We start from the raw sequence: 13,383 nt of genomic DNA on the forward strand, positions 1-13,383 counted from the left end.
CACTTGCAAGGCTATGTCCACAGCATAGCAAGAACATGTAAATGAACTATACTATGCTAAATGCTATAATACAAGTAGGCATATACAAAGGCAACAGACTTTGAAGAACTTACTCAGAGTCTAGAAAGAGAACATAGTTATCATGTTGTTTTTTTTAGGAGACAGTGTCTCGCTACGTAGCCCAGACTAGCCTCAAACTCACTGTGATCCTCTTGCCTCAGCCTCCTGAGAGCTGGGATTACAGGAGTGTGCCACCACAACAGGCTTACTCTCATGGCTTTAACCAAAAGCCATCTTCCCCCTCTGGTTAACTTGTTCACTTAGGGAATACTCAGCCTTATGGAAAAGAAACATCAATTTTGGGCTGATGAGGAAATTCTGACGATAGACGGAGTCCACTTGCTGAAAGTAACACAAAAGAAGGCAGTTTGGAATGAGCTTATGAGAATGTCATAGGGAATAGATGCGTGACCTGGATCTTAAAAGAATAAGCAGTTCATTAAGTAGGCAAAACAACAGTATAATTCTAGAAAGACATCAGTGGGTGACCCTGTTAGCCTGTCCTTGGACAAGGTGAATAGTGAAGAAGCTGTGCTGGGAGTGCAGCTCATGACAGACCACTTACCTATCATTCACAGGGCCCCAGGCTCGATCCCTTGCACTGGGGGAAAAAAAGCAGCAGACGGAAAATTCCATTATCTTCCTTATATGTACTTAATTTCTGTACTGCAATGCCTATAACTGATTTTTATAACTGATTCATATTTTAAAATACAAGTTTATAGATAAAAGATTACTGTCTCTATCATAAAACTTGGTTCCATTTTAATTACAATTTTTTTTCCAGTACTAGAGATTGAACCCAAGGCTTCATTCAGAGTGATATCCCCAGACCTTCTAAGACAGTGTCTCACTAAGTTGAGTATGAGCTTGAACTTGCAATCCTCCTGCCTCAGCCTCCCACAGTGCTGGGCTAACAGGCATGTGGTGATTGTATTTTAAACCCAATATAATTCAAACAAATATAAAATCTGAATGCTTAACTATTTTTCAAAATAGTCTCATACCACAAAATTATGTACAGTATATTTTAGTTTTTAATAGGCCCTTCCTCCATGACAATTATCTTAAAGTCATTTAACAAAGAACTTACAATTAATTGGAGGAATACAATATATTTCATAATACAATGCACTATTTCATGATTTCATTAGTTTACTTTTGTCAAGAAATGCTTCTCATTTTTAGCTATACTGTATAAATTTCAATAACTGAGTAACAGACCTAAGGGGCTGCAAATGAGATCATAAAAATAATAAACAAGCTTCCAAAGCTGTACCTTTAAAATGTTAAGATATTCATGCACAATATCATCCTTAATACAGTTCTAAAACAATTCATATAAAACTTCAATCTATGGGCAAAAACGTCTGACTATATTTCTACAAATACAATCTTGTTTCTGCCCTGTAGAACAGATAAACCTCTAGAAAACTATTCCACAATCTGTTGATTCTCTAGGAAAAATTACAGATACATATATATATATAAATACACAGAGTTGGGGTGAGGAGAGAGTAATCCCAGAAGGTTTCTTGAGAAGTGCCATCTGATAAAAACACTGATACAAGTGGAACCGATTGAGGTAAGCAGCAGGCAATGAGGCTAGGAAGACAAGTTAGGAACAGATTATTACAGCCTTGAACACAATGCTCAGGAGCTCATCATTTATTCAGTAGCCAGTAAAAATGTCTCAATTTTTGTTTTTTAATATACAAAGACTGACATCATCAGACTGGTTTCAAAAAAGATAATGTTAGCAGCACTATGGAGGACAGATCAATTTGTCCAGAAACTCATGAGGGAAATGAAACAGGTTTCTGAACTACATAAACTGCAAAAAGGATAATTTTATTTTCCCACTTTTTTTTTTGGTACCAGGGATCGAACTCAGGACCTTGCACTTGCAAGGCAGGCGGTGGCACCACTGAGCTAAATCCATGGCCAAGCATAGATCTGAAAGACAATCCAGAGGAAGACTGTGCATGAGGGATGATGGAAAGTTAGAATTAAAGTTGAGACAAGTTTATGCTACAAGTTTATACAAGGTAAGGAATACAGAGAAGTCGGATATGGTTAGGCAGAAAATGATTTCAGAGATTTACTAGGAAAACTAGGAAAAGGAAGTGTCAGAGACATCAAGGAAAGAGTGTTTTGATTTAGAAACAAAAGCTATCAACACCAGGTAACAGAGAAGTGACATTAAGAGAGAGAGGTTAGGCCACTGAGTCTAACAATCAGTTAGGTCATTAACTATCAGTCAGAGCCCAGACAGTAAAGAATAAAGAAAGCAAAACAGATTACCTGCTGAAATCAATCTGTTGTATGTAGAAATATAGGACAGCAAAACCCTTGACTAGCAGTTCACAGGCTCTGGTCTCAGGGACTCTTCACACTCCTAAAAGCTACAAGAGCTTTTATGTGGGTCTTACCTATTTATGTTTTTTATATTGGAAATAAAAACAGGGACTTGGGAGTCTATCTCAGTGGTACAGTGATTGCCTATTATCCACAAGGCCCTGGGTTCCATCCCCAGCATCACAAAATAAGTAAATAAATATCTATTAGTTCATTTTGAAAACAAAACATATCACATATTAAATGACACTTATGAAAATCACTGTATTTTCCAAAATAAAAATAATTTTGTGTGAAAAACAGCGTTCCATATTTTTCTAAGTCCCTAAATGTCTTAACAGAAGATATTTGGAATGTCATTTGTTTCTGCATTCAATTTGTTGCAATATGTTGAGTCCAAAAATATGAAGAAAATCTAGACTCCCACAGATATGTAGCTGAAAAACAGAGGTATTATTTGAATAATCTTTTCAGATAATTGGATATGCTTCTTTGATATTACACCCAAAAACACAAGTAACTGTTTCTAAAAATGTAGTTGCAATGTGAAATCAGAAACCACTTTTAAAAAGTTTTCATAAGGTTCCCTTAAAACTCTTTAGTATTTTGTACTTTGCATTAAACATGCATGGTTTTGTAACTGCATACATTGATTATTGGGAAAAACTGATTCACTGAGTTACACAGATCCTTCAAATGTTGACATGTTTCACGATAAAGTATAAAAAGTTATGGGCCGGGGATTTAGCTCAGGGGTACTGCCGCCTGCCTCACAAGCACAAGGGCCTGAGTTCAATCCCCGATACCAAAAAAAAAAAGTCATATTCACTGATATCACCAACAATTTTATCAGTAAAGTCTTTAAAGTACACAGAAGAAAAACAAAGCCAAAAAAATTAAAAGTAAAAATATATACAAAAACAAAGAAAAGTACTCAGAAGCTCTAAAGCCCTCTGTTGTAGTTATGAGTTTTCAAAATTTTCAGTTTTCCCTGGAATGATTTTTATTAATGGCAACAAATACTATCAACTGTTTTCCTTTAAGTGACAGATTCACTGCATCCATTTTCAAAAAAATATCTGCTAAACCTCCAAATCTGAATAACCACAGTTCCTCACTCAGTCTTTCAGGTAAAAATGACGCTCCATGATAAAAGTACCTAGTTCTGCTTGCAAGTCACAGAACCACACAGTGCCTCATCTTTGCAATCAACCATTCACTGTACTTTGGTATGTAGCAGAAATGCTTTATATGTATGCCCCTGTTTTGACAGATACAATATTTTAAAATGTGAGATTTAGTAACTTTTACTGCTTCATCAAGGATATCACTGCATGTGCATGGCGGTGAGTATTATAAGGAATTCAGCAATTTGGTGCCATTCCTTTGATTCACAGTAAGGTACTAACAGTTTTACTCACTGAACTCTGCACTACCCCTACAAGTGTTAACATAGTGAAAGGCAGATAACAGCTTAATATTACCATGAAAATCACTTGGACCTCCTACTTAACTCAGGGACCCCTCTAGTTCTTCAAGCTACACTGTGAAAACCATCACTAGACTATCCAAAACTAATCATTTTCACAATTTCTCTGCAAACAATGATTTGATTAGAGGAATCCAAGATAAAAGCAGATGGTAAACAAGAAACCTCCTAGAATAAGGAGTTTCTGAACAACAAGTAAGTGGCTTCTGGGATGGTTCCTCAGGTAGGGGAGGATCAAGAACTATGAATTTCTAAAACACGGACTTACTTTGATGGCCCGTTTTTCTCTCATTCTCATACCAACAGTCTATGAGAACTCTATCAAGCTACAAATTAAAAGAAAGAAAACAAGTATGACAAGACAATAATGATGACTAGGCATGTCTGTAATCCCAGCACTCAGCAGATGGAGGCAGGAAGATCTCAAGTTCAAGGCCAGCCTGGGCTATATGTCAAGACCCTTGTCTCAGATAAACAAATAAATAAACAAACAAATTAAAATTTAAAACTTTAAGAAAATAAAAGAGAATGATACTGAAAAGATTTTCATCAGATAATAGTGGAGTTTCTTCGAAATGTGAACTTTACAGTTTACTCCCATTTTTATAGAAACTAAATTCTTTTTACCAATAGTCAGATCCTAACCACAATACTGTGTTGAGTTGTATTTTTTTTACAGAGAAGTTTCACCTCTTTGTTTCATATTTGAAAGAAAGATGTTCTAATACTACCTCACATATAAAATTTGATGTAGTTCAAAGCGCTTCTCATTTGACAAGAAAATCATTAAACTTTACAAAGAAACATCTATTTGCTTACCACTGTGCATCCAGCACCTAGCTCAGCCCTTTTACAAAATGCTCAGTAAAGACCTGCTGAATGTTGCAGTAATTCAAATGAAATATAAACCCCAGTAACAGACCCTAGTATTAGACCCACTGCTCTTTCTACTGTGTGATATCTTTTCCACAGCTCTCTAACACCTACGAGAGCCTTAATGGAACTATCACAACATACACTGAGAAAATAAAATATTACCTAGTATACTGAAAAGTCTCCTGTAGAGTAGGTATTATTTAATAGGTTCTCATTTAGACCACAGCTTAAAACCAAACCAGCACTATTGTTTTTATCCCTAAATGCTTGCTACCTGAATTAAAGCAACAAATCGATTTTCCATTCCTACATAAAAGGACAATAAGGTACAACTCAACTCAATCATCATACATTGATCACTACCTTCACACAGACTACCCTAAATATTTCATTCTCTGATGATTCAGAATGGTTAATTTTCTAAAATGTAGACACTTTACTGCCTTAAAAAGAACTTCAGATAAAAAGGAGACTGAGCACTATGGCATCCTTTTTTCTTTTTAAAATATTCCCTGTCAGTTTGACATTTGTCACTATTTCCAATAGAAACACAGCACAGAAAATTTCGAGTACTTGAACTCTTATATTTAGTCTAGATTTTAAAGAGATTAATCAATTTTAAACTAATTAAAACCACCACTAAGTATAAAACTGGAATTTAATCATAGAAACGGCACAAAATTAAAGAATATAATTTATCAATTGAGGGACTGAACTTACGTCAAATTACATTTTATTCTGATTTACATGCTATGAATGAAACCTCATTCCACAGAATGAGGCGACCTGCCCAAGATATGGCCAGATGAAATGGTCTTCTGTTGTAATATAAAGCATTTGAACTAGATACCCTTTAAAAAAAAAAAAAGAAAAGAAAAAGAAAGAAAAGAAACTTAAAAGGGAGACCATAGACTCCATCTTCTCTGGTGGCTTAGAAAGAAAAGAATGTTTCGAATCTCTAAGCCTAGACTTGGCCTCACAGTTGGCAATTGGGACAAAATCAGTTCAGAGGTCAGCCTGACCCCAGAGATTTATATCCCATCTGTTGGTGATACAAACAAGCCATTAGCAAACCATACCCTTCTGTTGCTCTGCAGCTACCCAGTCCCTGCTGTGGTTTTCACCCACCTTATCCCTGAAATTACCCTAGGTGCTAATTAACATGTCAGCTATGGAGAAGCATTCTTCCAACTACTGCAACTTTTGCTTCTCCAGTGTTCTTTCATCCTTCAATTGTTCTCCTAACGTTAGCAGTGAGGGAAATACTTTGCAGTACATTCAATATCTGCCCTGTCCCATTTTTCTACCCAAACATGGATTCCACTCTCAATTTCAGAATAAGCAGTAGGAAAACAACAGATAACAGAGAAATTAGAGCTCTTAGGCTTAACTTAGGGCCACAGTCAAAAGAGAAGAGATAATTCAGAAAGAGGAAGGAAAAATCTAAGAGGTTCATAGTGCAGAACACTTACTTTTAGGAACAGAGTGTCCCTTAGACTTCTGGTGAGTTGCCCAGAGCCTCTTCAGTTTCAATCCAAATGACAATGCTCCTTTGAGTCCTTCTCAAGTACTGTTTCCACCACTAAAAATTCGATCTACAAGAGCTCGGATGTACTGGTAAAAAATGTCAGGGGCCCCCATGTGGGCCTCAAGCCTCTTTTTAAGTAGGCCCACTTCTCTGTCCTGGGCCAACTCCCCTGTGCACTATCATCCTTCTTCTTCCAGGTGCCAGGTATTCAGCCTGTTTCTTCTCTTCTGAGCTGCCACCACCTACTCTATTTCTCAGGGTTCCTCTAACCCCAAGACTGGCTGTGGAGTAGGACACCAGCTTCCCCCCTTCCTTGCTGTCCCTGCAAATAAACATATAGGCTCTTCTAGTTTCAGTATTTTTCTAATGGCTATAAGAAAATAGAGAGGGAACAACAAAAAGCAACAATATAGTACCAGAGATTAAGATTACAATAATTGTCTTCATATTAAAGTTCCTGCCTCCAAAATTTAAATTTTCTAAATATTTTGTATTGAGCACTATAAAAAATACAAACTACTAACACATAGATAAACAAATATACTCTAAACCAAATCCAACCTTATATAAAGATACTCTGCTTTTCTAAATAACATACTTAAAACACGGGTCCAAAAAATAGCAAACAGGTAATTCTTTTCTTTTTAGAATGTTCTCTCATCATCTATTGAATTTAGTACACGTTTAAAAGCTTGCTTTATAATGAGTATCAGAAAAATGTTCAAAGCATTTTATCCAATGTAAATGGAAATTCATATACGAAAAGCACATTATGATTTACAAAAAGACAAGCATGTCAAAAGTAGCTGATCTTAAAATTTTGAGAAAAATCTTAAAAATCTTGAGATTCCATCTCTAATTCTAAAGTTTTAATTTTATAAATGGTGTTTAAAATCAGAATGCCTCATTTTCAGACATGTTAGTGAACATTTATAACAACGTCAAAATTACACTGGCTCTCTCTTTTAAAGTAACAGTAAACTTGGCAGTGTGTTATTGTGATAATTTAGACTCCAACAGACCTTATAATATCAAAAGGTATTTTATCAAATATTAAGCTATGAAGCAGGGGATTATAATGAAATTAATTAAGCAGTTACATTCCTATAAAGGCAAAGGAATTCTAAGTGCTGGGAGATCAGGAATGACACTGACTGGATTTCCTGCATGATTTTTTTAGCCACTTAATTCATTTAAGTAGTTTTTTTTTTTTTAAGACAGGTACAACTTAAAACCAAAAACAGATCATTTTATCTCATTTGTCTAGGGGACTGCCATTTAATCAAACTAAAGAAATTCAGATACTTTAAAAAACATGTTCCAGTGACTATGCTAACGTCTACTTACTTACAGAACATTAGAGACCTGGAATAAAAACATGAAACAAAACCTCAGCATGACTCTTCCAGACGTCCATACATTAAAAAAGAAGTTTAATCTACTGTGTATTCTACACTCAGATACGTTTTTCCCCTTAGGACTGAAATCAAATTACATCCTTTGCTCCTAAAGAGGATTTCACGCTCTCTCCTTGGCTCCCGTACTCTAACACAACAATGCAGCCACCGTTCGGAAGCCCGGCGTGGGGAGGGGGCATTACACTCAGAGACACGAATTAAATCGCACTAGCTAATGCCTCCCCTCAATAATTCACTCTCCCCCGGCAGCAGAAAAAACCAAACCGCTACAGCCTCTTCAATCGCCCTCGCCACAAACCGTGGCGCGGGTGGCGGTCAATGGGACCGGGGCCCACGGCGCCCCCAACCCGGCCTGGCGCTCCCGCGGGGCGGCGTGTAGCGGGCGGGCAGGCGGGCGGGACTCACCGGGTGGAGGTGCCCTTCCGCACATCGCACATCATGCACTTGAAGGCCTCGGCGCTGTTCCGGAAGGTGCAGACGCTGCAGTCCCAGTAGCCCTCATCCGAGGACGGCTTCGGCTGCCGCTTCGGCCTGCAGGACACAACCCGGACACGACGCAGCGCGGGGTCACCACAGGGCGCGCCCGGGCCCGCGGCCGCCCGCCCCGCCCCCAGGTCCGCGCCCCCCGCCCGCGGGCCCCCGGCGGCCGCTCGCGCGAGCTCGGTGAGGACGGCGGCCCTGACACCCGGGGTGACGCCCGCGCCGCCGCCATCGCGGCCCCATTGTGGGGCTGCCGCCGCCGGCGGCCCCTCACGCGGCAGCGCTCGGCCGGCGGAGTCGCCCCCGTCCTCGGCCGGGGCTAAGCGGCGAGCGCGGCGGCCCAATCTGCCCGAGGCCCTGCCGGCCCCGAGCGCGGGCACCGCGGCTCGCTCACCTGGTGGGGCTCTTCTTGTCTCCCATGGCTCGGCTCCCAACCAAGCTCAGAGGCGCAGCCGCGGCCGCGGTGTTTGTCAATAAGGAGGGCGAGCAGCCGGGCGGAAGCGGGCGGGGAGAAGGAGGGGTGGGGAGGCCGCGCCGCGAGCTCGCGAGCCACCGCCGGAGCCCACGCAGCCGCCAGCTGTCGGGGAAACTCCGGCTCGACCACGTGACCCGCGCGAGCCAACTGCCGCCCGCGCCGGAGACTTCAAACGCGGCCAGCGCGGCTTGGCGCCTCGGCTAGCTCGCGCGCGGGCGGGAGGGGTGGCGCTGCGGTCTCGGGCGCCACTGCTTCCCCCGAGTGCGGCCAGCCGGCCCGGCGCGCGCTCCTGAGCCTGAGCCGGGGAGCGCGGGGCCGCTCGGTCCTCCCCTGCCAAGCCTGCTCCACGATGCGGTCGGCAAGGACGCCAGGTCTTGGCCTCCCCGGCCACTCAGTCCCCTCCCTCCCCCCAGGGTACCTGCAGAAGGACAGAACCTACACTGAGCGCCCTCGCCAGGTGCCCCACACGCTGCCTTACCCACACAAATACTTCATCAAGTAGGGATTGTCACCCTTAATTTAGCAGAAACGAAACCGTAGCTCCAGAGAGGTTAGTTGACTTCCCATGGGTTACATAATTAGAAAATGACAAGGCCAGGAGTGTAATCCCGGGTTAATTCCAAAAGCGTCTTTTTTGGCCTCACAGGAGTCTGCCGTAGCTTCTTTTAGAAGAAAAGGGGGGTCGGGGATTTAGCTCAGTGGTTCCAGCGTCTGCCTTGCAAGCGCAAGGTCCCGAGTTCAATCCCCGGTACCAATAAAATAAAGAAAAGAAAAGGCATGCACATAGTCCTTTGGATAAAAACGAGTTTGCGTAAACCCTGACACTGTTGACCAAGGAAAGAATATTTGCCTCGCAGGTCTCATGAGTTCAATGTCCTAGAGACCCTCATCTAGTACACACTAGATTATCAGCCATCTAACGGGACAGAGCTCCAATCCCGCCTCTCCAATCTATTTGGTAATCCACAACCAGATAAAAGATAAAATGCTGGTAACATTATATCACCAGGTTTATCAACCAGGTTTATCAAGAACGAAGGGCTCCTAGACTCCTCAGCCTGGCATTCTAGGCCTTCCATGCATTCTTCACTACCTCACCATCAGAAAACTGCCTCCTGGTAAAATGAAATTCATTCTCTCCCCCAGAATCATTCCCTTCTTTGTGCACAGGCTTACTTCTGCATAAACTACAGTATTTCCCTCTTCTGTCTATACTGTTTGTGCCTATCTTTCCGAGCTTATATCAGGTTCACCTCAAGCCCAGGTCCTCAAATAACAATTGTATAGCTAACTAAACAACAAAGGAAATACAGTAGCCAGAAGGCCGGTGTTCTCAGCTTGTTTCCCTTTCCCTTATCTGATAAACTTTGGACATTTTGATTAATTTCTATAATTCTCAAATTCTTCATCGATCAAAATGGCATCTGTATGAGGTGGTTGTGTGGAGCACTATTAGCCAAGGACTTTGTAAACCTTATGTGTATGTATTAAAGACTTCAAAGTACTCTGCAAATTTTCTCATAAAGTAATCTAACCTTTCATTTTAAAGACAAAGAATTTAGGGTCCGGGTTAAATGGCTTTTCTTTAATGTAAAGGCCGGGATTAGAGCTCAGGAATCCTATTAGTCTTTTACCAAACCGTGCTTTCTGATGAACCAGCTCATCCCAGGTGATACCGGTCTCTGCCCTCTTTGCAGCACCTGTACTTTTTACAAATGTCACTTTTTGTGTCTCAGATCCAGTGATTAAAGAAACCCAGAAAACATGAATATGATTAAGAAAATGTCCAAGAGAAAGAGAGCCACAGCCTGTTCTTAATCTCTTGCAATGGGTAATGGGTAAATTTAGCTATAAGTCACTTCATTTTTTCATCTGTAAGAGTTAAAGCTATTATCACAACTAAATCCCTTCCAAGTCTAAGAAATTGTGGGTTTTGGTTTTTGTGTGTGCGTGTGTGTGGTTTTGCAATAGAACCTAGGGCCTTATGTTCATAAATCGAGCACTCTACCAATGACTTGCATCCCCAAACCATTACGATATTTTAAAATTCCTCATTTGGAAGAATTATCAAGGAGGCGATACAAAAACTGCTCTACTTGCAAAAGCCACAGCAGTAATGGTTTTTTGGGTTTTTTTGTTTTGCTTTGTTTTGTTTTGTTGTAATGCTGGGGATGAAGCATACTTGGCAAGCACTCTACCGCAGAACTACACCCCTGTCCAACAAGGTATTTTGAATCAAAAGAAAGTTAAACACTAAAAAATTCCAGATGCTGTAAGTACCAGTTCACTAGACCATAACATCCACCACTACAAAGAAAACTATACCTGTAAATCATAAACTAAAAGAAAGGCAAGAACTTTTATTTGTTATCTTAATTACTGCATCTCCAACCCATATAACAGTGTGACACGTATTCTGAGCTGGAACAAATTAAGTTGTGTCATAATTCTTGAAAAAGGAGATCTTCAGTTTTGAGACTTGTTAAGCATATTACATGCAGTGGATGGGCAATAACTGCTGAAATGTGTAACAACTCTTCAAACTGAACTTTAAAATTCCCCACCTCCTTGTAGAAGAACCAGGAACCTAGTTTTTGTAGAACACAAAAGCTCATGCCTTTGTACTGTACCAGCTTCCTCCTATTTATTGATATTTCTTTTAGAAAAAATCTATGCCTGTAGTAGGCTTAGGTTGAAAGAATAACTCCAGAGCTACCCCTATTTCTCCATAAAAAGTCACATACTTTAAACTGTTTCCCTATTATCTGGAAGAGTAGACAGTAGAAAATAGAAAAGATCTTTATCACAGGAGTGGTCCAGATTCTTACCCATTCAGATGTCTTTCCAATACATTAGCAGAGATCAGTACTTTAGACATACAATTCATTAGGGTCACTTGTAAAGTGACACAAGTTCTTTAACAAGTTTTAACAATTTAATAAGAATGATGTTTTCTAATGACTCGTCTTCTAAAAATTAAATTAATCCCTAGGTAATTGATATAGTAATATCCATTGCTATTGCAATATGCTTCCTAGAATAGGAGAGACTGGAGAAGTTACTGAAACTATGCATGTGATCCTATGCACAGATGAGCAGTAATCTGCGCCTCCCCCCCCCATACAGGGAATTGAACTCAAGACCTTGCACTTGCCAGGCAGGTGCAGCGCCACTGAGCTATAGCCCCAGCCCAAGTAATCTGTTTTCTGTGGAGTGAATGAAAAGATTTGAAAGCCCTTGTCTTAGATCAAGAGAGACTATGGAATCCCAGAGACCCTAGATGGTTATTAGTCCTGAGTCTATTAGGCAAACACAACAACTATAAAAACCAAATAGGAGCTGGGAGTGGGTGGCACATCCCTGTAGTCCCAGCACTCTGGGTGACTGAGGCCCGAGGATCAAAGTTAGACCCAGGCCTGGGCAACTTAGTGACTTAGCGAGACCTCATCTCAAAATCAGAAAATAAAAAGGGCTTAGGATGTAGTAGTTCAGTGTGAAGGCCCTGGTGGGGTCAGTCCCCAGTACCACCAAAATAACAAGACAAAACAAAACAGCCACCATACAGAGTGGTCTCCCTTACCCAAGATCCTAATAAATGCCTGTGATACTAAACCCTATACATACACTATGTTTTTCCTATACATACCTACCATTAAGTTTAATGTATAAAAAAAAGTTTAATGTATAAATTAGGCACAATAACAGACTAATAATAAAAATGATAAAATAATGCAATCATAACAACACTATAATAAAAGTTATGTGAATGCCCCCCAAGTCCTTATTGTGATAACGTGAGGTGATACAGTGCCTGTATGATGAAACGCTGTGAGGTGAATGACTCAGGCATGCAGCATAACATTAGACCGAACTAGATAAGGACTCCTTTAGCACAGACACTGGGATACTTCACCAAGTGATCTGATAAGCCAAGACAGCTACTATGTGACTGCAGTACAGTTAGAGTGTACAGCACGGATGAACTGGACAAAGGAATAATTCAGGTCTCAGGGGAGATAGAGCAGGATGGCGTGAGATTTCATCACACTACTCACAGCGGTGTGCAATTTAAAACATGTTTATTTCTGAAATTTTCCGTTTAGTGTTTTCATACCATGGATGAATGTGGGTACCTAAAACACGAAGACAAAAACCAGATAAGGGGACACTGTTATATTATAATTGAATATACTTAGTAGGCAACAGTAGCTAATAATCAAAATGAGAAGTGCCATCTTATTTATCAACTGGCATTTGAGATAAAATGGGGTTATTAAGAAAGAAATGAGCTACAAACCTTCCCTGAGAGAAGGAGCTAGAAATGAAGTATTGCAGTGCTAGCTTAAGGATGTGTGTCAGTGGTAGAGTGCTTGCCTAGCATTCAGGAGACCCTGGCTTCAATCCCTAGCATTGAGACGGGGAGCAGGGGGAGCTATAATAATAAAAGCAATCACATTTTATGAGGTTGGCTTTTGTGGGTTTCATTTTAGTTAGTATTCTTTTGGTTCTGCAAAATGGAGATACCTTTATTGATTTTAGGGGGTGTAAAAGTTACACATCACCAGTTGCATTAGTTTTCTAGGGTGACGTTAACAAAGTTTCTGCAGGCTGGATTGTTTAAAAAAACAAATTTATTTTCTCACACTTGTGGAGGTTACAAGCTCAAGATGTCAGCAACCTTGCTTTCCTCTGAGGCCTC

At 40.6% G+C, this 13,383-nt stretch overlaps 1 protein-coding gene across 3 annotated transcripts in view; it reads right to left on the reverse strand.

Moving 5' to 3' along the window:
* Yaf2 (YY1 associated factor 2) overlaps positions 1 to 8,810 on the reverse strand; it is a 96,519-nt gene extending 87,709 nt beyond the window's left edge. The window contains exons 1-3 of one of the 3 annotated variants that reach the window (XM_087200020.1): positions 8,604 to 8,800; positions 8,135 to 8,260; positions 626 to 661 (exon numbers count right to left, since the gene is read on the reverse strand). In XM_087200020.1, coding sequence (XP_087056146.1) covers positions 626 to 661; positions 8,135 to 8,260; positions 8,604 to 8,629 — 188 coding nt within the window. In that variant the 5' untranslated portion in view covers positions 8,630 to 8,800. Of the gene's footprint in view, positions 1 to 625; positions 662 to 8,134; positions 8,261 to 8,603 lie in introns of those variants that run through there. The other 2 variants (XM_004874010.4, XM_021251562.2) reach the window with 2 other exon arrangements.
* Between the last annotated feature and the right edge of the window lie 4,573 nt (positions 8,811 to 13,383).

Source organism: Heterocephalus glaber, unplaced genomic scaffold (assembly GCF_053883595.1).
Source record: "Heterocephalus glaber isolate CG9 unplaced genomic scaffold, H.glaber_assembly_v1.0 deba00001733, whole genome shotgun sequence".
Taxonomy (NCBI): domain Eukaryota; kingdom Metazoa; phylum Chordata; class Mammalia; order Rodentia; family Bathyergidae; genus Heterocephalus; species Heterocephalus glaber.